Here is a 26305-nt window from a genome sequence, read left to right on the forward strand (position 1 = left end):
GTGCCGGTAATGCGTTGGGCGTTTTTTTTTTTTACTTTAGTGAACCCGGTCCTTCACACCGTACAATATCCACTTCCGCGGATTGAAGATATTTTCGCCTCGCTATCTGGAGGGAAACGCTTCACTAAGATTGATCTGGCCCAGGCGTATCTGCCAATGGAGGTAGAAGAAGCATCAAAAAAATACCTCACAATCAACACCCATAAAGGTCTCTACCAATACAACCGGCTGGTATTCGGGGTAGCATCAGCTCCGGCTATTTGGCAGAGGGCAATGGAACAAGTCCTGCAAGGGATCCCAGGGACCCAGTGTTATTTGGACGACATCCTGGTCACGGGCGAAAATGACAGTGATCACCTTGCCAACCTGGAGCAGATGCTCACTAGATTGCAGGAAAAAGGGTTCCGAGCTAACCGCCCCAAATGCGAGTTTTTTAGAAAACAGATCTCGTATTGTGGCCACATTATCGATAAAGAGGGGTTACATAAGTCCCCAGAGAAGATTGAGGCAGTAGTCAAGGCTCCAGCACCGGAAATTGTGTCACAACTGAGGTCGCTCCTCGGGCTGGTAAACTACTACCATAAGTTCTTGCCAAATTTGTCTACAATACTACACCCACTGAACACCCTACTGCAAACTGGGGTGCCATGGAAGTGGACTGACGAATGTAGACAAGCTTTCCAGAAGAGCAAAACACTAATCACATCGAAAGAGGTATTGGCCCATTACAACCCAGCATTACCAATTTGGTTGGCATGTGATGCGTCACCCTACGGCACTGGAGCGTTGCTGTCGCACAAATTCTCGGACGGCTCAGAGAGGCCAATAGCCTTCGCGTCACGATCACTAACCTCAGCCGAGCGTAACTACGCCCAGATTGACAGGGAGGCCCTCAGCCTAGTGTGGGGAGTGAAAAAGTTCAATCACTATCTGCACGGGCAGAAATTCACCTTGCTGACTGATCACCAGCCTCTTGTCTCCATTTTTAATCTGAAGAAGGGCGTTCCGGCGATGACTGCGCAATGACTACAAAGATGGTCACTTTTTCTAGGGGCGCACCACTATGAGATTGAATATAAGGGCACGAAACAGCATGGAAATGCTGATGGGCTACCACGCCTGCCACTGCCTACTGCGGAGGAAGCACCAGCAGTGGATCCTGTCGAAATATTCCATTCGACTATAGTTGAATACCTACTGGTAACTAATGCTTGTATCGAAAAGGAAACCCGAAATGACCCGACACTGTCTCGGGTATATAATTTGACGGTGAAGGGATGGCCAGCACATGGCGACTCACTGTTGCCAGCATTCTCGACAAGGAGAGAACAGCTGTCAGTGTGCCGGGGGACCTTGATGTGTGGATCCCGAGTGGTAATTCCACCCAAGTTAAGGGATAGAGTGCTCAATGAGCTTCATGAGGGTCATCTGGGAGGGGTAAAAATGAAAAGCCTAGCCAGGGCTTATGTGTGGTGGCCGGGAATCGATAAACAAGTCGAGGACCTGACCAAGAGCTGCTCAGGATGCCAGAAAGTCCAAAATGCACCACCACAGGCCCCTCTACACCCATGGGAGTGGCCCTCATCTCCATGGCAACGGGTGCATATTGATTTTGCTCGTCCATTCATGGACTCAATGTTTTTAATAGCCGTGGATGTGTACTCGAAATGGCCTGAGGTCATCAAAATGTCCTCCACCACCACGGAGAAAACTATTGCAGTCCTACGGACCATTTTTGCCAGGAATGGCTTGCCAGAACAGATTTGCTCCGACAACGGACCACAGTTTGTGTCCGAAGAGTTCCGGAGGTTCTTGAAAAAGAATGTTGTAAGGCATTACACATCCACCCCGTATCATCCAGCCACAAATGGATTGGCTGAGAGGTTCGTACAAACCTTTAAGAAGGCAATAAAGGCGATGTACAATGACAACATTCCGCTGCAGCACAAGGTGGACAATTTCCTGTTCGCCTACCGGAATGCGACACATGCAGTCACCAACCAGGCCCCAGCCATGATGTTCTTTAACCGAAGGTTAAGATCTTGCCTGGATTTGCTCAGACCAAACGTACGAAGAGATGTTGAGAGTAAGCAATTCCAGCACATCCATGAGAAGCCAACAAGGAGCTTCAATGTAGGGAAACCAGTCTTGGCCCGCGACTACCGAACAGAAAAATGGCAGCCAGGAACGATATGCACACGGCAGGGCCCACTAATGTACACAGCGGACGTTGGGGAGAGCATCGTGAGACGCCATGCTGACCAGATCCTAGAGTCACAGGAGCAAGTCAACCCCATGCATCGCCCATACATACCTGGTGATGTACCCGACGTACAGGTCGCATCTACCCCAGAAACAGTAGCATCGGAAGCTGATGAACCAACCGATGACACGGGGCCAGAATCTCCTCCGCACCAAGAGCAAGACACTCGGGAAAGGCGCTATCCAGAAAGGATCAGGAAGCCTCCCCAAAGACTGAATATATAAATAGACTATTTTCAGCTAATGTTGCATGTTAAAAGTGTTAATTGTAATTAGTTTGATATTTAATTGTTAAATGAGTGTTATGGTACTGTTAATCTAAAAGGGGAGGAATTGTAATGTATATACCTTTAAGGGGGGAACTATGTTTTACAGCTCATGTATACTGCAGTACCGGCAGTGACCACACCTGTATATAGCACTGAGTAGTAATCTGTACAGATCAGTTGCAGTGTGAGCCACGTTGAGTAAACACCTGTGTACCGTTCTCCGCAGTCTGTGTCTTATTATACACGGTGTGATGAAATATTCATCATCATCACTGCCTGTGACTGAGATCGGTTTCAGTGTCATTTCCCTTCCCCCAGACCTCATTGTATTGTGTACTGGAATGTGCTGTATTGTATACTGGAATGTGCTGGAATGTGCTGTGTGTAGGGCTCCGCCCATACCTGGCCCCGTTTGTAGGCTGGCTCAGTCTGGCCTCAGCCTCCAGAAGGAAGACATCACTCTCTTTTACGTGTTACGTTCTAAGTTAATAAAAGCCTTGTTTTTGTTCTGCTAACTTCGAGTCTCGGAATTATTGAGGCACATCAATTTTATTAACTTATTTTTCAACACTATGGATCAACTCCTGAAACCCGAACGTTTGGATTTGGATCAACATGCTCCGGACGCATCAGCACGCTTCGGACACTGGTTTGAGTGTATGGAATTCTTCCTGGACAATTCCGCAGCCGTCAAAGACGCTACGGACGCTGCGAGGATGAGACTCGGAATTCTGCGGAATTGGGTAAGCCACCGGGTTTACCCCCTCGTCCAAGACGCCGAGACGTACCTGGCCACCTGCGACATCTTAAAGGCGCATTACCAGCAGCCTACGAATGAGGTGTATGCTAGGCACCTGCTCGCTACCCGCGCACAGCGACCTGGGGAATCGGTGGAGGAGTTCCTAAGCACCCTGAAAATGCTTGGCAAAGACTGCAAGTGCCGAGATGTAAAAGCCGCAGTGTACACTGACGAGCTTGTTCGCGATGCCTTCATCACAGGCCTCAGCTCCACTTACATCCAGCAAAGACTGCTGGAAAAAACGGGGTTGGACCTGAAACAGGCTGCAGACACCGCGTGATCCCTGGATGTGGCCCAGAGAAACTCGGACGCCTACTCTTCAGCCCGCGCCGTCCACGCCGCCACGTGTGCACCGAGGGCGCCGCCATCTTGGAAGGCATCTTCCCCGCCCGACAGCCCGACACCGGCTGGGCCCTGCTCTCCCCCCAGAAGCCCTACGACAGCCGCGACGCGTCAGGGACCCAACTGCTACTTCTGCGGGCAGCCAAAGCACACCAGAAACCTGTGCCTGGCGAAAGGCACCACCTGCTTTAAGTGCGGTAAGAAGGGGCACTTCGGGAAGGTGTGCAGAGGGAACCCCGCCGGAAAACCGACCGCCGGAAAACACGCCACCGCCGCGTGTGCGCCGTGGGAGCGGCCATCTTGGACGCCATCTTGCCCGACCTCGTGGGGTCCGCCATCTTGTGAGCAGACAGCGTGGACGCCATCTTGTATCGATCAGGGCCCTACAGTGGCATCGGTCACAGTGGACCAGACCAGGCCGCACCCGCTATCCAGATCAATGGTGGACATCGAGGTAAACGGGTGCCGGGTTAAATGCTTAATTGACAGTGGAAGCACGGAGAGCTTTATCCACCCAGAACTGGCACAACAACTCTCCCTAAAGGTGGTCCCTACTCAGGGTACCATCTCTATGGCTGACAAAACCCAGACATCGACCATTCTGGGTTACTGCACGGTACAATTGTGCGTTAACGGAACTGTATATGATAATTTTAAAGTATTAATCATGAAGAACCTATGTGCGAGCGTGATCTTGGGCCTGGATTTCCAGTGCAACCACCAAAGCATCACGCTCAAGTCCGGTGGGTCCCAGCCGCCCCTCACAGTGTGCGGTCTGGCTACCCTGAAGGTAAAGCCGCCTTCGCTATTCGCGAACCTTACCCCTAACTGCCGGCCAATAGTGACCAAAAGCAGGAGGTACAGCTGGGAGGACAGGCGGTTTATCGTGACCGAGGTAGACAGGCTCCTGAAAGAGCGCATTATTGAACGCAGCAACAGCCCGTGGCGCGCCCAAGTGGTAGTGGTAAGGGGTAGCGAGAAGAAACGGATGGTGATCGACTATAGTCAAACGATCAACAGGTACACCCTACTAGACGCCTACCCGCTACCCCGCATATCAGAAATGGTGAACCAAATCGCCCAATACCGGGTGTTCTCCACCATCGACCTCAAGTCAGCGTACCACCAGCTCCCTATCAGACCAGAGGACCGCCCGTACACCGCCTTCGAGGCGAACGGACGCCTCTACCAATTCCTCAGAGTCCCCTTTGGGGTGACGAATGGGGTCTCGGTCTTCCAGAGGGAGATGGACCGCATGGTCGATGACCACCACTTGCAGGCAACCTTCCCCTACCTCGACAACGTCACCATCTGCGGCCACAATCAGCAGGATCACGACTCGAACCTCGAGAGGTTCCTGGAAACCGCACAAAAACTCAACCTCACCTACAACGAGGACAAGTGCGTTTACAACACCACGCGCCTCTGCATACTAGGCAGCGTGGTGGAGAATGGGGAAATCGGACCAGACCCCGACCGATTGCACCCCCTACGGGAGCTGCCCCTGCCCAACACTCCCAAAGCCCTGAAAAGGTGCCTGGGGTTATTTTCTTATTATTCCCAATGGGTCCCCAACTACTCCGACAAAGCCCGCCCCCTCTTGAAAGCATCCTCTTTCCCGCTCTCTGCTGAGGCCCACGCTGCCTTCAAAAGCATTAAGCAGGATATTGAGCGGGCCACGCTACAGGCAGTGGACGAGAACACTCCATTTCAAGTGGAAAGTGATGCGTCTGACTTCGCCTTGGCGGCCACCCTCAACCAGGCGGGGCGGCCCGTAGCTTTCTTCTCGAGGACCCTCCAAGGGCCCGAGATCAGACACACCTCCGTGGAAAAGGAGGCCCAAGCCATCGTGGAGGCAGTGCGCCACTGGCGCCACTACCTAGCCGGCAAACACTTCACCCTACTTACCGACCAGCGGTCGGTAGCGTTTATGTTCAATAATAAACAGAGGGGGAAGATTAAAAATGATAAGATTCTTAGGTGGCGGATCGAGCGCTCCACCTTCGAGTACGACATCATTTACCGGCCAGGGGCCCTTAACGAATCCCCTGATGCCCTCTCACGAGGGATGTGTGCCAGCGCCACCGGGGATCGGCTACAGACCCTCCACAACGACCTCTGCCACCCAGGGGTCACGCGGCTGTTCCACTTCATAAAGTCCCGTAACTTACCCTACTCGATTGAGGAAGTTCGGTCCCTGACCAGGAACTGCCGCACTTGCGCTGAGTGCAAGCCTCGGTTCTACCGCCCAGATAGAGCCCACTTAATCAAAGCTACACGGCCCTTTGAGCGGCTCAGCTTAGATTTCAAGGGCCCCCTCCCGTCCGTCGACCGCAATGTTTACTTCCTGAACATTGTGGACGAATACTCCCGGTTCCCATTCGCCTTCCCCTGCCCAGACATGACCAGCGCCACGGTCATTAAATGCCTCAACAGCCTGTTCTGCCTGTTCGGTATGCCGAGCTACATCCATACGGATAGGGTGGCGTCCTTCATGAGTGAAGAGCTACGCCAGTACATGCTGTCCAAGGGGATCGCCACGAGCCGTACCACCAGCTACAACCCCCGGGGTAACGGCCAAGTGGAGCGAGAGAACGGGACAGTATGGAAAGCAGTCACTCTAGCTCTAAGGACCAAGGGCCTCCCTATCTCCCGCTGGCAGGAAGTCCTCTCGGATGTGCTCCATTCGATACAGTCGCTATTGTGTACGACCACTAATACCACGCCTCATGAACGAATGTTTGTCTTTCCCCGGAAATCCACCTCGGGCGTATCCATGCCATCATGGCTCTCCACCCCAGGTCCGGTACTCGTGCGAAGGCATGTGAGGGACCACAAGACGGACCCTCTCGTGGAGCCAGTACACCTACTCCACGCCAACCCCCAATACGCATATGTCCGGCACGCCGACGGAAGGGAGGACACCATGTCCATAAAAGACGTCGCCCCAGCCGGCATCGACAACAACCACGGCAATAGCGGCAACGACGATCACAGCAACTCTTACCCACCCACTACTCTTTCATCACCCCCGGAAGAACACCGACCAACGGCACCCCCACCAACTACCCCTTCAACAACCCTGGCGGCACCCCCGGCAGAGACCCAGGAGGCTACCGGGGACACCCAGCCGACACCCGCAGCACCGCAACAGCCACGTCGGTCGCAGAGGACTATCAAACCCCTGAACAGACTAAATCTATAGAAGGGGTGAAAGTGATGAAATATTCATCATCATCACTGCCTGTGACTGAGATCGGTTTCAGTGTCATTTCCCTTCCCCCAGACCTCATTGTATTGTGTACTGGAATGTGCTGTATTGTATGCTGGAATGTGCTGTGTGTAGGGCTCCGCCCATACTTGGCCCCGTTTGTAGGCTGGCTCAGTCTGGCCTCAGCCTCCAGAAGGAAGACATCACTCTCTTTTACGTGTTACGTTCTAAGTTAATAAAAGCCTTGTTTTTGTTCTGCTAACTTCGAGTCTCGGAATTATTGAGGCACATCACACGGACGCAACACAGAGGAACCATCGCCTTCACCAGTATTCACCGGTTAGAGAGCAAGATGCACTCAGGGGACTCCTGCACTACCTGCCTGGTCCTCTTTTTCTTTCTGGCAGTCACCCATTTCCTATGTGCCTGCAAACTCTTAAGCTGCGGGATGACCACCTCCTGAAATGTGCTATCCACATAGCTCTCAGCCTCGCAGATGCACTGCAGTGACACCAGTGAAACCCAGAGCTTGAGCTCCTCTAGAAACATAGAAACATAGAAGATAGGAGCAGGAGTAGGCCATTCGGCCCTTCGAGCCTGCTCCGCCATTCAATGTGATCATGGCTGATCATCCAAATTCCGTACCCTGTCCCTGCCTTTTCCCCATATCCCTTGATCCCTTTAGCCTTAAGAAATATATCCAACTCTTTCTTGAATATCTTTAAAGTAATGGCTTCCACCGCCCTCTGTGGCAGAGAATTCCACAGGTTCACCACTCTCTGGGTGAAGAAATTCCTCCTCATTTCAGTCCTAAATGGCTTACCCCTTATCCTTAGACTATGACCCCTGGTTCTGGACTCCCCGGCCATCAGAAACATCCTTTCTGCATCTAGTCTGTCCAGACCTGACAGAATTTTATAGGTTTCGATGAGATCCCCTCTCAATCTTCTAAACTCCAGTGAGTATAAGCCCAATCTGATGACACATCCTACGCATGTGGTTCTCCGGGACACGAGAAGCATCCTAGACTTCCCACATGGCACAGGATATGCATTTGATGGGACTGAGGTGCCCTGCCATGCCTCTATTTATTAGCCTACTAACTAAACTTTTTAGTTAAAACCCATGCCTTAACTTAGACAGAAAATGACAAAGGTAATTCCAACCAATCATCTACCCGCTGTCCTGCGACATCACTTCTTGATTTATTTTTTTGGTTTTGCCACATATATACTGCTGCCCCTGCTGCTCTATTTATGCTGCTACCGGCTCCTGCTCAGGTCTGCGCGCTGTCGTGGGCCGCCTCCGCTGCTCTATTAATGCTGCTACCGGCTCCTGCTCAGGTCTGCGCGCTGTTGTGGGCCGCCTCCGCTGCTCTATTTATGCTGCTGCTGCCTCCTGCTCAGGTCTGCGCGTTGTCGTGGGCCGCCTCCACTGCTCTATTAATGCTGCTACCGGCTCCTGCTCAGGTCTGCGCGCTGTCTTGGACTGCCTCCGCTGCTCTATTAATGCTGCTGCCGGCTCCTGCTCAGGTCTGCGCACTGTTGTGGGCCGCCTCCGCTGCTCTATTAATGCTGCTACCGGCTCCTGCTCAGGTCTGCGCGCTGTCGTGGGCCGCCTCCTCTGCTATATTAATGCTGCTACCGGCTCCTGCTCAGGTCTGCGCGCTGTCATGGGCCGCCTCCGCTGCTCTATTTATGCTGCTACCGGCTCCTGCGCAGGTCTGTGCGCTGTCGCAGGCCGCCTCCGCTGCTCTATTTATGCTGCTACCGGCTCCTGCGCAGGTCTGTGCGCTGTCGCGGGCCGCCTCCGCTGCTCTATTAATGCTGCTACCGGCTCCTGCTCAGGTCTGCGCGCTGTCGTGGGCCACCTCTGCTGCTCTATTTATGCTGCTACCGGCTCCTGCTCAGGTCTGCGCGCTGTCGTGGGCCGCCTCCGCTGCTCTATTTATGTTGCTGCCGGCTCCGCTGCTACCGGCTCTCTCTCAGGTCCGCGCGCTGTCCTGGGCCGCCTCCACTGCTCTATTAATGCTGCTGCCGCCTCCGCTGCTGCCAGCACCCGCTCAGGTCCATGCTCTGTTCTGGGCCTTCACCGCTGCTCTCATTGGGTGTGGTACTGAGCCCCGCCGCTGATCATAAAATCATCATTTTGCATCCCTGAGTTACACTATCAATAAATATTGGGTAGTACAGAATTATCCTAAATGCAAGATTGCTTATGGGAGTGACTAGCACACTGTTCCTGAGAAAATATCTAGTTCAAAACCCAAACTTGTAACACAGAATTCATGACATAGTTGAGTTTTATCTTTTAAAATATTTCATCATCTTGACATCCTTATTCAGCCACTGTACTTCACATCTTGCTATTGTTCTCCCTTTCCTCAGAGGGAGCTACTACTCTCCTAAGCACTGATACAAATTTCTATTTCTCTTTTTTGAGTGCTGCCTCATGGTTCATCCTCCCTCTTCTTACTCTTTCATAGCCTCAAAGTTTGCTGTTTAAGACCTTATGGCCTAGAAATTCATTAAGGCGCTGCCAGCTTTGCGGCCAGTTACCGCCTAAAGAGGGCTTCTGCGCCAAAAATGAGTTTGCGCTGATATTCAGTGCAGCGGTATTGGCGGCAGTAGCCGTTAGCGCTGCGCCGGCACTGATGACGTCATCGGTGTGCGCAGTGCCCCGGTTCCACCCCGAAACCGGCCCGATCCCCATATTTAGTAGCGGCCGCCTCCTCCGAAGCGGCCGCAAACAGCGACCAGAAAACGGGGCCGTGCTGTAGCCTTAGTGGGGCGCTTTAAAGGGGAAGGTGCGGCCGGCCGCTTTTTTGGCGGCCGCCTGCCCGCACCTCCTTCCCTGGCCTCCTTCACCCCCCCCGCGGCATTGCCGGCTGCTTTCCGCGAACCCGGCACTTCTCCGTGGTGCCGGGCTCATTTGCCGGCACTCTCCAGCGGTGATCTCCCCGTTGCAGGCAGCTCCCCCTTCAGAGAAGGAGGAGGCCTGCAGTACCGCTGCCTGCCGCTCTGCAGCGGCTGGCACAGCGGTGCCAAGAGCGCTGAAATTCAGTGCCAGCGCCCCAAGCAGAGGCGGGCACACCCTGGTATAGCGTCCGGTTCCGAATTGGGGCGCAAACACTGAATATCTGACGATCGCTAATGGCTCCCCGCCCAGCGCTAACTTTTGGGCGCGAGCGAGCTGGCCGCCCCAAAGTGAATTTCTAGGCCTAGACATCTTACTATTGTTGACATGAACCTTAAAATTACAATATAAAATTTAACTACACAGTGATCATTGGAGCTTACCTCCAGGTCACTAATTCATTTTGAAAAACTGACAACAGTTTTTCCTACAGTCTGGGGTCTGAGGCTTGGCCCCTTAATAAAGGGACTGATCTGTAAGACAATTTTAATCCTAAATCCTTCTCTTTGGGGATCCAGGCCGCTTGTGGAGGCTGATATACCTCACCTCACAGACGCACTGTCCACCACAGAAACATTGGTTCTCAACTGATCCTAAGAAGCGAGAATTCCCAGCAAAGGGAGTCCCCGGCCTCAAATTTAATAGCGCTCAAATGGTGGGTTTGGAGGCAGGTCCGCTGTCAAAATAGCAAAGATTGACAGTCCACGCGAGTCTCCCAGGTGTCGGGTCTGTCAGCGGAGAACTGACCCGACACCAAGTGGCGGGGGATACAATTCAGCTTGTTAAATGGCTTGTTAAGAGCCAATTTAAGACTATTTTGAGGCTTCCTTCTAATTTTACGTTCTCCCCCATGGACTGCCCGCTGTTCGGGGAACATGCCAGCTCAACCTGGCGTGTTTTGAGTCTGCTCTGATGTTTCTGAAAAGCTGACAGCTGCAGAAGTGGTGTAAAGGATGCCATGTTGCAGATGGTGAGTTTCAGAGCGCAGAAAATGTTGGTTACTGTATTTTTAATACATATACCGATTTCTTTAGCTTACAAGTTTTTAGACCCAACTGTATGTCCAGTGCCACCTCATTGGGAGAACCTCTCTCACCATTGACAGATCGCTTCTGTCATCTCACCCGCAGCTGCCATCTATTGCAGCAACATCGGAAGCCATTGAAACAATCAGACCTTGGTCCTCCAAATCACTCCACGATCAGCCCCAACACCAACATCACCAGGCACACCAACATCACCAACAACATCAGCAACCTTCTCCGCCATCACCTGATGCTGCACTGGACACAGGGCATCAGCCCCTGACAACATTGCTGCCCAGGAGGCCAGCGATGGCATCACCATGGCCAGATTTTCTTCGCTTGACACTGTAATACCTGACTGTTACATGATGCGCCAGGTTGACACCATCCCACACCAGCACCGTGAAGCATCCCTTTAATGGCCACACATCACTATAGCGAGGGTGGGGGATAGTTATGTCTGAACAATGACTGGAACTCAGTAAAACACTTCTCAAGGTGCGCTCAGATCTGTCCAATAAGGGGTATTTTTGGAAAAATAGATTAAACTATATGACAACACATTACCAGAAACTTCACATGGACATTGGCTAAACCTCTCAAGTGCCAACCCTTGTGTGTTGTTAGTTGGTATGCTTGCAGTAGGATGAGGGTGAGTGTGAGGGGTGGCTAGTGAGATGGGGAAGTGATAAAGTAGATAGAGAGGGTTGGGTGGAGGTGCAAGATAAGTTGGTGTGAGTAAGGATGTGCAGGAGAAGGGTATGGAAGGCAGAGTGATGGGGATGTGTTGAATGGCACAGCAGGGTGAGTTTGAGTGTGGCTTTGCAGTAACATTTCGTGATCCACTGAGATTATTGAAAGGTTGGCACCATTGCTGCCAGGGACCCCTGACGACATCCCTGCTTTTGCCCTCCTGTGCAATGTGCAACCAGGATGCGTTGGTGTCCTGGGGAGGTCTCTTCCACCCTTGGAAGGAAAGAGAACCTCCCTGCATGCTGTGACTTCCTCCATAAGCATATGGAGGGAGTCATTGGAGAGCCTGGGTGCAGCCCTGCACCTTTGTGCAGTGCTTGTCAGTGTTTGCATCACTTCAATGCTGTAGAACACTGACAGAACAACTGTCAAATTCCATATGGACGTGGTCCCTTTAAGGAAACCAGCTGATGATGCATCATCAAATGACGTCATCAGACCTGCTTTCTGTTAATTGGGCGGGAAACCCGCAGGGCAGGCTTAACAAGGCCAATCAAGGGAAAATCCCGTTTACAGAGCGGCTGCAGCTGGGACCGGGACCAGAAGCCGGAAACCAGCTATCCCGCCTCTTGCATTAAATTCGCGGCTCCCGTCTCTGTTACCGTCATCATTTACCTTGTAAGGCGTGAATAACGAGGGGCTCCATCCCTTACAAGGCAAACAGGAAACTCCCAGAAGTTGCCAATGTTAGATCCGTGGTTCAATGGATAAATAATCACACGGATGCTGTACATTAACAAATAACAGGTCTTTACTGGAGGAGGTTAATCTCTAGACTGGGGTACAGAGACATGCGCAAAGCTTATATACCGGTGTGGTCACTGCCGGTACTACAGTATACAGGAGCTGTAAAAAGTAGTTCTGACTTAAAGGCACATACACTACAGCCAAGACTCAGCAGTACCAGTTATCGGACGTTTTCTGGGAGAGTGTTCCGCCAGTCTCCCATCAGAGTTACAGCAGGGGACCAGCAGACACCCTGAAGCATTTCAGGGCTAGGAACTTGTGCACACTCTGTAAATGGACAGTCTTGCTTGAAAACCTTGAAAAGCCAGAGTTATCTACATTGACGATTACAGTACCTACTGAATAACAAACATTTAGCACCTTCTTAGGCTGTTTCACAAGAAACCAAAGATTACTGAATAAATATGGCTAAAGGGCTGGAATTCCATAACTTGCGAAAATAAACTGTCTCCTCTTTTCCTCTCTGATGGAACATGAGCTAATCACGTGAGAAAGTGCAAAAAGCTTAATGAAATGTTAGAAACTCTCCAGCTGTAAATCTTAATATAATAAGATAAAGTAATAAGATAAAGTAATAAGATATTACAATTAAATACATAGGCCGAGAAATTCAGTTGGGCGCGCCAGCCGCTGGCGCCTTAGGGGGAGTAGATCTCGAGCGCTAGGCGCTTATCGCCCGGGCGCAGCGCGATCTGCGCCTCTCCCCAACTTCAGGACACATTTAGCGCCGGCGCAAAGTCTTAGCGCGCGCCCTGCTGCGCGCGCAGATCATGACGTCATTTAATAGTGCAACGCCCTTTGTGCGCCCCAAACCGGAACTTCACTCGCGCCGGCCCATTGTGCGCCGGGCGTCCCGAGCGACTCTGAAGTGGAACGGTACACAGGCCAGCCGGGCCAGGGGGAGCGCTAATTAAAGGGCACTTACCCAGCAGTATAAAGGCCAGCCATTTTGCAGCATTCACTCTTGTGCAACGGTTTTTTGGACAGAGACCAAGGAGGAGAGTTTACTGGTTTGGACCAACACTTGGACAGGTATTTTTGGCTCAGGCCAGAGCTTACCAATTATCTTAGCCTTCATTCAGAGCTCAGTGTTTGCCAGCATATAATGGGGGCTGCATTGGGTGGCAACGCTGAATTTCAGCCTTATGCCAGAAGGGCTTACAGACGGCGTGAGAGAGTGGCAGCCCTGGCTAGACGCAGAGGGGGCAACAGGCGTCGCCAACTGAGGCCTTACCCACGCAGGGTATACCGCCAGCAGACCTCCTATCTGACCATGTCTGCCGCGATGTGTGTTAGGAGGCTGCGATTCCGAAGGGAGGTGGTTGCAGACATCTGCCGGCTGCTTCAGAGAGATCTGCAGCCACAGCTGATGCGCAGGACGTCTCTGTCGGTGGCAGTGAAGGTGACGGTGGCTCTCAACTTCTATGCCTCCGGCTCCTTCCAATCCGCTACTGGGGACATCGCTAACATCTCCCAGTTCGCCGTGCATTGCTGCATCCGCCAGGTGACCGAAGCCCTTTTCAGAAGGAGACATCAATTCATCTCCTTCCCCATGACCCTGGACAAGCAGCAGCAGCGTGCAGTGGGGTTTACAAGAATAGCGGGCTTCCGCATGGTGCAGGGCACCATTGACTGCACGCATGTGGCTTTGCGGGCACCTCTTGAGCATGCCGAGGATTACCGCAACCGGAAGGGCTACCATTCCCTCAATGTACAGCTTGTGTGTGACCACAGGCAGCGCATCCTAGCTGTCAATGCCCGCTTTCCAGGCAGCAGCCACGATGCCTTTATCCTGCGACAGACAACTGTGGCTGACATGTTCCAGGCACAGCCTCCCCCAAGAGGATGGCTTATCGGGGACAAAGGCTATCCTTTGTGTACCTGGCTCATGACCCCGCTCCGCGCGCCCACGACCCCTGCTGAAGAGGCATACAACGAGAGCCATCAAGCGACGAGGAGCCTCATAGAACAAACAATCGGCGTGCTCAAGCAACGGTTCCGCTGTCTCGACCGCTCCGGAGGAGCCCTCCAGTATTCGCAGGATCGAGTCTCCCAATTCGTCGTCGTTTGCTGCATGCTGCACAACCTGGCTATCCGCAGGACTCAGGCACTGCCACCTCACGTTGGACCACCACCTCAGGAGGAGGAGCAGGAGGAGCATGAGGACGACGAGGACGAGGAGTACCAGCCCAGGAGGGACGCAGAAGGTCCAAGGGCCGCCCGTCGTTGGCTTATTGAACGTCACTTCTAGGCCCCCTGTCAGGGAATGGCTTGTGCCAATGATAGAACATGATTGCAGCCGCTCCGCAAGCCCTCAGCCGGTTAAGGCAACAAACACTTCAAAGATCAAACATGGACAATGTGAATAAATAAAATGCTTTATTGTACAAACTCTGGGCCCTTCCCACATGAAAACCAAAAACAGAGGAAACCCCCAAAAAACACTCAAACACATTACTCGCTCCCACAACCTGGGGAGGATTAACAAAATAGGGCAACTAAAATGGCCGTCATTCTCGGCCTTCGTCCAAAACAATCATCACATCATCGGCCTTCAAAAAACAAACATCCAATTCTCGGCCTCAAGAAACAAACACAATTGGCCACACATTCGACTATTTGGCCCGCTAGGGCGATGCCTTGGCCATCTTTGGGTGGCCCCTGCCCGCCCTGCTGCTCCGCCTCAAAGTAAGGCCATTGGCTGCTGCAAGGCTGGGGGCTGGCTCCTGAGGGACACATGTCGTGACGGCAGATGCCCTTGGGGGTCGGCCTAGTCGAGGTCTGGGCGTCGAGCGGCCGGCTGTTGATTGCTGCAGCTGTGGCTGGCCAGCATCAGTCGCTGCAGCAGCTCCTGGCAGCTCCACTGGGGGAGTGGCAGTGGCGGCTGGAGGAATGGCGGCAAGCTGGCGGATGGCAGGCGCTCGCTGGTCGCCTGAGACACTGGCACTCGCCCGGGCCAGCACTGCAGCATGCGCACCAATCTGCCGAGGGACAGACCGATGTGCTGCTGCAGCGCGCCGGGTGCCCTGGCGATGCCTGGCTGGCACAGCGAGTGTGGCAGCAGTGAGTGCCCGTGTTGACCTGTTCACTGACCGCAGCAGAGCAGCCAGTGACTGGACGGCACCACTAATCACCTGGCCAGTCGCTGAAAGATCTGCCCGGTATTCCGCCCGACTGGTGGCCTCTAAGGGCCCGAACTCGGCCACACTCCGAGAGAGGGAATCGATGGACTCAGGCAACCGTGCCACTGCCGCCATGAGCTCCGTGTGCCGGCGCTCCGAGTCCGCGGACAAGTCTTCGAGGCGTTCCATCTCCTCGGCGAAGAGCATCTCCTGACTGGAGGCCGGACTCTCCCTCTGGGGAGAAGGCCGCCGAGCTGGCCGACCCTTCCTGCGTTGCTGGAGGCCGCTGGGCCCAGCAATTGGACTCCCCTCCGACGCATCCCCCCTCTGGGGAGAAGGCCGCTGAGCTTCCACCCCCCTCCCGCCTTTCTGCAGCATGCAGGTCCCAGGAGCTCCCCTCCCCTTCGACACTTCCGCCACGCTGCCCTCCAGGGAAGACGTGTCCCCTACATTGGCCTGGGTGGCCGCAGCTGAGGGTTCCCCTGATGGGCCGCCTTCCTCTTGCTCCTCCTCCTGCTCCTCCTCGGAGGGTCTGTCACTGGCAAGTTGAGGGACCTCCTCTTGACCATCTGAAAGCAGGAAGGCACAAGAGTAGCTTTAGAGTGAGGAGAGGGCGTCAGTGCGGGATGCATGAGTGGTGGCATTCAGCGCATTGGTCGGACAGTGGCAAAGGATGTAGATCTGATGCGCAAGTGGGACGAGAGAGGTGCAAAAGGTGATGTCCTTACCATTGCTTCCCAGAACAGGGTCGGCATCTCCACATGCAACGGGCCCAATCACCCGGCCACCCATGAGGCGCTCCACGCGATGTTGCAGGTCGGTGAGTGGCTGGATATGGGGTCGTCCTCCCCCGGTCGCAGTCCGGCTCTTGCGATTATTCGCCAGCTTGGCCTGCAAGAGAAAGGACAGCCTCTAAGTACAGTGTGTCGCCGTGATCTTGTGTGCACTGCCTCCCATGGTGGAATAGCCTGGCCAGTGTGTCGCCATGATCTGGTGTGCACTGCCTCCCATGGTGGAATAGCCTGGCCAGTGTGTCGCCATGATCTGGTGTGCACTGCCTCCCATGGTGGAATAGCCTGGCCAGTGTGTCGCCATGATCTGGTGTGCACTGCCTCCCATGGTGGAATAGCCTGGCCAGTGTGTCGCCATGATCTGGTGTGCACTGCCTCCCATGGTGGAATAGCTTGGCCAGTGTGTTCATTGCAGAATGTGCAATTGATGCTCATGCCTGTGCCATAGCTGCTGGATGAAGGCTGGCCATTAGAGCTTTCAGGTCCCTTTGCCCATAATGTGAGGTGCACATGCAAGGATGAGGAGGTCATTGGAAAGGGTACTCACCCTGACAATGCGTGTGAGGTCATTTAACTTTTTGCGGCATTGGGCACCGGTCCTGGGGACGTCGCTGTTGGCTGACAGCTTGCTGGCGACATGCCTCCAGGCTCTCCTGTAGACGCGGACCGTCGCCTTCTTGCCATTGTCCGGTTACAAAACATGGCGCCTCTTCTCCACAGCAGCAAGCAGCACACTCAGATCACGCTCTGAGAAGCGCTGCGCACGTTCACGGGCCTTCTCCATGTCTTCAGGCGCTATTTGGGTCCAGCAGCAGTGTTCAGGCCTAGCTGGAGGGCTCCACTATCCAGGGCGTGGCAGCAGACACAGTCGACCCTTCCCCCTTAAGAGCTGGCCGGCGCCAGGGTGTCTGCTGTCAGTCACGAGATGGCCGCACCTGCGCTGCGCCCGGCCTCGGCGCTATCGATCACCACCTCCGGCTTAGCGCCCAAAGAGAGGCGTCCAACAGCAGTTTTAGCGCTCGCCCGAACTAGTAGGGCGAAGCTAATGAATATCGGAGAAGTGGCCTAGATTTGGCGGCGGACGCAAACTTTAGCGGACGCCCCACTTTAGCGCCCCAAAAGTGACGTCAATGAATTTCTAGGCCATAATCTTTAGAGGGGATTTCAAATATTAAAAATGGGAAGAAATTTAATAAACATCAAATCTATGATAAGATCAGTATATGCTGCTTAAGCACCAATTTTTTTAATATCTCTTCTGATTTTCAATGTCTCACTTTTTGTCAAGGGCCTCCATTTAGGTGCAAATGGGGTGCATTATTGGCAAGTGCCCAACCATTAATGCGCTGACAAAGCTTCTGGTTCTGTGGTCAACCTAATTTACAAGCTGTGGGCGAATGCCCAGTGACAATAATGCCTCTCATTAAGAGCTCAACCATTACTGGGTGGAAAATCGCACTCAATGTGAAGGGCCATAGGTGGGACTAAAGGAAAAGTAGCTGTAATGATAGTGCTTCTACAAACCGTCCACCCCTTGGGGAGGGGGCAGAAAAATATATAAGTTAAACACAAACTATTTAAACACACTCTAGTTAAGAAGAGATACTGGAGTTATATGATTGAATACTAACAAAGTATTTTAACAATAACCTTGCCTACAGATTTTAAAGCACCCAAACTGCCTGATATTTATCTATTATTTTTACTTTCAGTTCTAGTAAAAGAAGGTGAAATTAGTTCTTTTGTAGGATACATTAAGTCTGGCCACTGCTACATTTTCAAAGACATAGAAGCCCTGGTGAAACTTCCTCTGGGACAAACGGTAAGAGCTTTTGTGAATTGTACCCTGTACCATGTATAGTTTAGTTCAATGAACTGTAGCTCATCATAATTGTGAAACTGCTGTCATTCACACTATGTGAAAAAGGATAAAATGTGACTCAATTAGTATTTTCTCTGTACTTGACTGATACACTTAACTGTTGTAAAAACAGAAAATGCTGGAAATACTCAGCAGGTCTGGCAACATCTGTGGAGAGAGAAACAGAGTTAACGTTTCAGGTCGATGACCCTTCGCCAGAACTGGAAAAAGCTGGAGAAGGCATTTTCTGTTTTTATTTCAGATTTCCAGCACCCGCAGTATTTTGCTTTTGTATTAACACTTAACGGTTGTATTTGCATGCAACTCATTTTGTGGTTGCATGAAAAAAAACGACATTTTTTTCTTTCAGTATTTCCAAATAGAAAAGTGATTGAATGCAACCATATGCGTGCAAATCCCAGTAGTTTACCAATGATTTGCCAGAAAGCTGGATACAAATGGACTGCTAATTTTATTCCACCTGAATTACGCTAGTCAAAGTAGCAGGTTGAGTGTCATTATATACTCGACTGTCGATCTGCCAGGGGTCAATTCAATTTGCTCTTGTTTTCTTAAGTATAAAGGTCCCAATCTGCTGAGAAGCATATGAGCAAACACATTTCCTGTGATAGAAAGAATGGTGATGCTCTGATAGTTACCGCACTCAGCTCTGCTTCCTTTGCCCTTACAGGTTGGCAAGATAACCCCATGATATCAATCCTTAGGAATAATTTTGAATTCCCATACATGAGTAAAGAGGATGGAATAAGTAGTCAATCACTGCATCCCCATCAGCTGTAAGACATTCCGCTGATATATTACAGCAGCCTGGAGCCTTGCCTTGCTTCCTACTTAAAATTGCTTCAGAGACTTCCTCTTGTGTTGGAACAGGCACTGAAATGCTTGGGTCAAGTACTGTCATGGAAGTTGTCTGGGACAGTACTTCAGGAGGGTAGGTGGATAATTAAGTTGGCCGCTGAAGTATTCTCTCCATCGCTCCATCTGTGCGTTCTGATCTGCCAGTGTGGATCCCTCTGAGGCTTTGATAGGGACAGAAATATGAGGACCTAGATGTCTCTGTCTTTTAAATGCTGCAAGTTCATCTCTGGTTCTGTTATTTTGGAGAACATCATTACATAGGATATATAGCACAGAAACAGGACATTCGGACCAACCAGTCCATGCCAGCGTTTATGCTCCACTCGAGCCTCCTCCCGTCTTTCCTCATCTAAATCTATTAGCATAACCCTCTATTTCCTTCTCCCTCATATGTTTGTCCAGCCTCCCCTTAAACGCATCTATACCATTTGCTTCAACCACTCCCTGTGGTAGCGAGTTCCACATTCTCACCACTCTTTGGGTAAAGATGTTTCTTCTGAATTCCCTATTGGATTTCTTGGTGACTATCTTATATTGATGGCCTCTGGTTATGCTCTTCCCCACAAGTGGAAACATTCTCTTTAAGAACATAAGAAATAGGAGCAGGAGTAGGCCAATCGGCCCCTCGAGCCTGCTCCGCCATTCAATAAGATCATGGCTGATCTGATCCTAACCGCCAATCCACCACCACAGAACCATCTCCTGAATCTAACAGAATTAGACACACGAAATAGGAGCAGGATCAGGCTACACGGCCCCTGGGCCCGCTCCGCTACCCACAGGGCCATGACCGATCCGAACCTAGACTCATGTCCAAATTCCTGCCCGCTCCCCGTAACCCGTAATTCCCTTTACTTCTAGGAAACTGTCTATTTCTGTTTTAAATTTATGTAATGATGTAGCTTCTACAGCTTTTTGGGGCAGCATATTCCATGGACCTACCACCCTCTGAGTGAAGTAGTTCCTCCTCATCTCAGTTTTGAAAGAGCAGCCCCTTATTCTAAGACTATGCCCCCTAGTTCTAGTTTCACCCATCATCGGGAACACCCTCCCCGCATCCACCCGATCCAACCCCTTCACAATCTTATATGTTTCAATAAGATCGCCTCTCATTCTTCTGAACTCCAATGAGTAGAGTCCCAATCTACTCAACCTCTCCTCATATGTCCATCCCCTCATCCCCGGGATTAACCGAGTGAACCTTCTTTGTACTGACTCGAGAGCAAGTATGTCCTTTCTTAAGTATGGACACCAAAACTGTACGCAGTATTCCAGGTGCGGTCTCACCAATACCTTGTACAACTGAAGCAATACCTCCCTATTTTTATATTCTATCCCCCTAGCAATGAAAGCCAACATTCCATTGGCCTTCTTAATCACTTGCTGCACCTGGATACTAACCTTTTGAGTTTCGTGCACCAGGACCCCCAGATCCCTTTGTACTTCAGTACTTTCCAGTTTCTTGCCATTAAGATAATAACTTGCTCTACGATTTTTCCTGCCAAAGTGCATAACCTCACACTTTCCAGTATTGTATTCCATCTGCCAAATCTCTGCCCACTTACTTAGCCTGTCTATGTCCCCTTGCAGGTTTTTTATGTCCTCCTCACTCACTACTGTCCCTCCCATCTTAGTATCATCTGCAAACTTTGATATGTTACACTCGGTCCCCTCCTCCAAATCATTAATATAGATTGTAAAGAGTTGGGGACCCAGCACTGACCCCTGCGGAACACCACTAGTTACTGATTGCCAGTCTGAGAATGAACCATTTATCCCAACTCTCTGCCTTCTGTTAGATAGCCAATCCTCTATCCATGCCAGAATATTACCCCCAATCCCGTGATTTTTTATCTTAAGTAATAATCTTTTGTGTGGCACCTTGTCAAATGCCTTTTGGAAGTCTAAATACACTACGTCCACTGGTTCCCCTTTATCCACCCTATATGTTACTTCCTCAAAGAACTCCAGCAAATTTGTCAAACATGACTTCCCCTTCATAAAACCACGCTGACTTTGTCCTATTAAAATTATGATTATCCAAATGTCCTGTTACTGTCTCCTTAATAATGGACTCCAAAATTTTACCTACCACAGATGTTACGCTAACCAGTCTATAGTTTCCAGCCTTCTGTCTACTGCCCTTTTTAAATAAGGGTGTTACATTAGCAGTTTTCCAGTCTGCCGGGACCTTTGCCGAGTCCAGGGAGTTTTGGAAAATTATTACCAATGCATCCACAATCCCTACCGCCACTTCCCTCAAGACCCTAGGATGTAAGCCATCAGGTCCAGGTGATTTATCCGCCTTGAGTCCCATTATTTTACTGAGTACCACTTCCTTAGTGATTTTGATCGTGTTTAGCTCCTCCCCCCCTATAGCCCCCTGTTTGTCCAGTGTTGGGATATTCTTAGTGTCTTCTAATGTAAAGACTGATATAAAATATTCATTCAGTGTTTTTGCCATCTCCATATTTCCCACCATTAATTTCCCGGTCTCATCCTCTAAGTGACCAATATTTACTTTAGCCACCCTTTTTCTTTTATATAACTATAAAAACTCTTACTATCTGTTTTTATATTTTTTGCTAATTTACTTTCATAATCTATCTTCCCTTTCTTAATCAATCTTTTTGTTATTTTTTGCTATCTTTTAAAGTTTTCCCAATCCTCTATCCTCCCACTAGATTTGGCTACCTTATATGCCCTTGTTTTTAGTCAAATACTATCCTTAATTTCTTTACTTAGCCATGGATGGCTGTCTTTTCTTTTACAACCTTTTCTTCTCAGTGGACTATATATATTTTGGAAGTTGTAAAATAACTCCTTAAATGTACACCACTGATCATGTATCGTCTTACCCTTTAATCTATTTTCCCAATCCACTCTACTCAATTCCGCTCTCATACCTTCATAGTCTCCTTTATTCAAGCTTAGCACGCTTGTTTGAGATCCAACCTTTTCACCCTCTAATTGAATATGGAATTCAACCATGTTATGGTCACTCATTCCAAGGGGATCCTTTACTAGGACATTTTTAATTAATCCTGTCTCGTTACACAGGACCAGATCTGAGGTTGCTAGCCCCCTGCTCGGTTCAGTTACATCCTGCTCAAGAAACCCATCTCTAATACACTCAATGAACTCATCCTCAAGGCAGCCCTGCCCAATTTGATTTGTCCAATTAATATGATAGTTAAAATCCCCCATAATTATAGATGTTCCCTTATTACAAGCCTCAACTTTTTCCTGATTGATACTCCGTCCAACAGAGTTGCCACTGTTCGGAGGCCTATAGACTACGCCCACTAGTGTTTTTTTCCCCTTATTATTCCTTACCTCCACCCAAACTGTTTCATTATCCTGATCTTTTGACCCAATATCATTTCTCTGTATTACAGTGATTCCTTCCTTTATTAACATAGCCACCCCACCTCCCCTTCCTTCCTGCCTGTCCTTCCTGATCGTTAAATAACCTGGTATGTTTAATTCCCAGGCATTGTCACCCTGCAGCCATGTTTCTGTAATGGCCACAAGATCATACCCATATGTAGTTATTTGTGCCATTAACTCGTCTATTTTGTTACGAATGCTACATGCATTCAGATAGAGAACTTTCAAAGATGTTTTGTGACACTTAGTTCCTGCTTTTGCCCTTTTTATTACTTTACCTTTTACTCCATACCTTCTGCCCCTTCCTGACACGCTCTGGTTTTTAATTTCCCCACTGCTACCTAAGTCTATGACCTTCTCTGTTGTCATTTTTATTATTTGCTCTCCAGGAACCTCCCCCCCACTAGTTAGTTTAAAGCCCTCTCTACAGCCCTAGTTATATGATCCGCCAGGACTCTAGTCCCAGCACTGGCCAAGTGAAGCCCGTCCCAACGGAACAGCTCCCTCCTGCCCCAGTACTGGTGCCAGTGTCCCAGGAAGCAAAACCCATTTCTCCCACACCAGTCTTTGAGCCACGCATTTAACTCTCTAATTTTATTTGTCCTAGCCAAATTCGCTCGTGGCTCAGGTAATATTACCCTTGTGGTTCTGCTTTTTAATTTGGCCCCTAGCTGCTCAAACTCCCTCAGCAGAACCTCCTTCCTTGTCCTATCTATGTCGTTGGTACCAACATGGACCACGACAACTGGATCCTCCCCCTCCCACTCCAAGTTTCTCTCCAGTCCAGAGGAGATGTCCTTAACCCTGGCACCGGGTAGGCAACACAGCCTTCGGGACTCTCGCTCTCGGCTGCAAAGAACTCTATCTATCCCTCTAACGATACTATCCCCTACCACTACAACATTTCTTTTAACTCCCCCCACTTGAATGGCCACCTGCTCCACGGTGCTGTGGCCAGGTTGCTCATCCTCCCCGCAGTCCTTGTTCCCATCCTCACAGGGAGTAACAGCCTCGAACCTGTTGGACAAGTGCAAGGGCTGCGGCTCCTCCAACACTACCTCCTGGATCCCCGTACCTGCCTCACTTCTAGTCACACCATCCTGACCCTGGCCACGGACTACATCTGAATTAATTAATCTAATTGGTGTGAATACCTCGTGATACACAGAGTCCAGGTAACTCTCCCCCTCCCTGATGTGTCTCAGTGTTTGAAGCTCGGACTCCAGCTCTTCAACACGGAGCCGGAATTCCTCGAGCAGCCAACACTTACTGCAAATGTGATCACCATGAGCATCAATAGTGTCCACCAGCTCCCACATATTGCAGCAGCAACACATCACCTGATCGCCCATTCTATGTAATTAATTAAATTTATTAATATTATTCTTAAATACCCTCTGCCCCGATTCTAGATGGTGAATATCACACCTTAGAAACTATAAACCAAAGAGATTTAAGCTTCAAAAGGGAGAAATACTCACCAACCAATCACTTACCCGCTTTCTGGTGACGTCACACTTGAATTACTTTTTACCTCTCTCCTTCCCTCCGAGTTCCCAGACTGGAGACTGGTAGGCCTTACCTGGTCTCTGGGACTTTTATAGCCCCGCTCTGCCGCTCGAGATTCCCGCCGACACTGGGAGGCCTTACCTGGTCTCTGGGGCCTTTTATAGCCCCGCTCTGCCGCTCGAGATTCCCGCCGACGCTGTGAGGCCTTACCTGGTCTCTGGGACTTTTATAGCCCCGCTCTGCCGCTCGAGATTCCCGCCGACGCTGTGAGGCCTTACCTGGTCTCTGGGACTTTTATAGCCCCGCTCTGCCGCTCGAGTTTCCCGCCGACGCTGTGAGGCCTTACCTGGTCTCTGGGGCCTTTTATAGCCCCGCTCTGCCGCTCGAGATTCCCGCCGACGCTGTGAGGCCTTACCTGGTCTCTGGGACTTTTATAGCCCCGCTCTGCCGCTCGAGATTCCTGCCGACGCTGTGAGGCCTTACCTGGTCTCTGGGACTTTTATAGCCCCGCTCTGCCGCTCGAGATTCCCGCCGACGCTGTGAGGCCTTACCTGGTCTCTGGGACTTTTATAGCCCCGCTCTGCCGCTCGAGTTTCCCGCCGACGCTGTGAGGCCTTACCTGGTCTCTGGGACTTTTATAGCCCCGCTGCTGCCGCTCGAGTTTCCCGCCGATGCTGTGAGGCCTTACCTGGTCTCTGGGGCTTTTATAGCCCCGCTCTGCCGCTCGAGTTTCCCGCCGACGCTGTGAGGCCTTACCTGGTCTCTGGGACTTTTATAGCCCCGCTCTGCCGCTCGAGTTTCCCGCCGACGCTGTGAGGCCTTATCTGGTCTCTGGGGCCTTTTATAGCCCCGCTCTGCCGCTCGAGTTTCCCGCCGACACTGTGAGGCCTTACCTGGTCTCTGGGGCCTTTTATAGCCCCACTCTGCCGCTCGAGATTCCCGCCGACGCTGTGAGGCCTTACCTGGTCTCTGGGACTTTTATAGCCCCACTCTGCCGCTCGAGATTCCCGCCGACGCTGTGACGCTGTATCCACTCTATCTAAACCTTTCATAATTTTATAGACCTCTATTAGGTCACCCCTCAGCCTTTTTTCAAGAGAAAAGAGACCCAGCCTGTTCCTCCTTTCCTGATATGTATACCCTCGCATTTCTGGTGTCATCTTGTAAATCTTCTCTGCACCCTCTCCAGTGCCTCTATATCCTTTTTATAATATGGCAACCAGAACTGCACGCAGTACTCCGAGTGGTCTAACCAAGGTTCGATACAGGTTTAGCATAACTTCCCTACTTTTCAATTCTATCCCTCTAGAAATAAACCCTCGTGCTTGGTTTCCATTTTTAATGGCCTTGCTAACCTGTGGCGCAGCTTTTAGTGATTTGTGTATTTGTACTCCGAGATCCCTTTGTTCCTATACCGCACCTAGACTCCCACCCTCCAAGTGATAAGTGACCTCCCTATTCTTCCTACCAAAATGTAATACCTCACATTTGTCTGTGTTGAACTTCATTTGCCAATTATTTGCCCATTCTGCAAGTTTATTAATGTCCTCCTGTAACTTGTTGCAGTCCTCCTCAGTATTGACTATCCCCCCCAATTTGGTATCATCCGCTAATTTAGAAATTGTGTTTTTGATTCCAAAGTCTAAATCGTTAATGTAAATTGTGAACAGCAGTTGTCCCAGCACTGATCCTTGTGGAACACCACTACCCACCTTCTGCCACTGTGAATAGCGACCCTTTACTCCCACTCTCTGCTTTCTGTCTTGAAGCCAGCTAGCAATCCATTGTGCTACTTATCCCCTGACTCCGCATTCTCTGACCTTATTCATTAGTCTATTATGGGGTACCTTATTGAAGGCCTTTTGAAAATCTAGATAAATTACATCTACTGCATTACCATTGTCTACTCTCAATTACCTCTTCAAAAAATTCAATAAGGTTGGTCATGCAAGATTTTCCCTTTTGAAATCCATGCTGACTATTCATTATTATACTTTTCATTTCTAGATGTACTTCTATTCTCTCCTTTAGTAGGGATTCCATTCATTTTCCTACCATCCCTCAGCCTCGTCTGCAACTTTATCAGCCCAGGCTCTTTGATCATTCCTTATTCCTTGCCTTCTCTGCGAGTTGAGTTCTCTGTATAGAGCCACGTTCCCTGAAAGGCAGGCAGCACACCTTCTTTCAATGATGTCTGGGGTACATGAAGAATGCAACTCCTTCTTAGCCAATTTGCTTGATTCAGGAGCCCCTTGGGCAGTATCACACAATGGGCTAGAAATTCGGTGTATTTCCGCCTCTCGTTGGCGCTAACGGGGCGTAAACGACTTTTCGCCTGGGCGCGGTGCCGCTAACAACTCCCGCCAAATTCAGCTGGAGTTTAGCAGCAGCGGTAACCGGTTGCGTCCTGCTCCGCTGCGCCCTGTTTT

At 50.6% G+C, this 26305-nt stretch overlaps 1 protein-coding gene across 3 annotated transcripts in view; it reads left to right on the top strand.

Moving 5' to 3' along the window:
• cnbd1 (cyclic nucleotide binding domain containing 1) overlaps positions 1–26305 on the top strand; it is a 345231-nt gene that overhangs the window by 276558 nt on the left and 42368 nt on the right. For all 3 annotated transcript variants that reach the window (XM_085992714.1, XM_085992717.1, XM_085992716.1), the window contains one exon: positions 17950–18059. In XM_085992714.1, the coding sequence (XP_085848840.1) occupies positions 17950–18059 (110 nt within the window). The remainder of the gene's footprint in view (positions 1–17949; positions 18060–26305) is intronic.

The sequence above is a fragment of the Somniosus microcephalus genome, chromosome 7, assembly GCF_052327205.1.
Source record: "Somniosus microcephalus isolate GS21.2 chromosome 7, FLI_Smic_1.0, whole genome shotgun sequence".
NCBI classification, from domain to species: domain Eukaryota; kingdom Metazoa; phylum Chordata; class Chondrichthyes; order Squaliformes; family Somniosidae; genus Somniosus; species Somniosus microcephalus.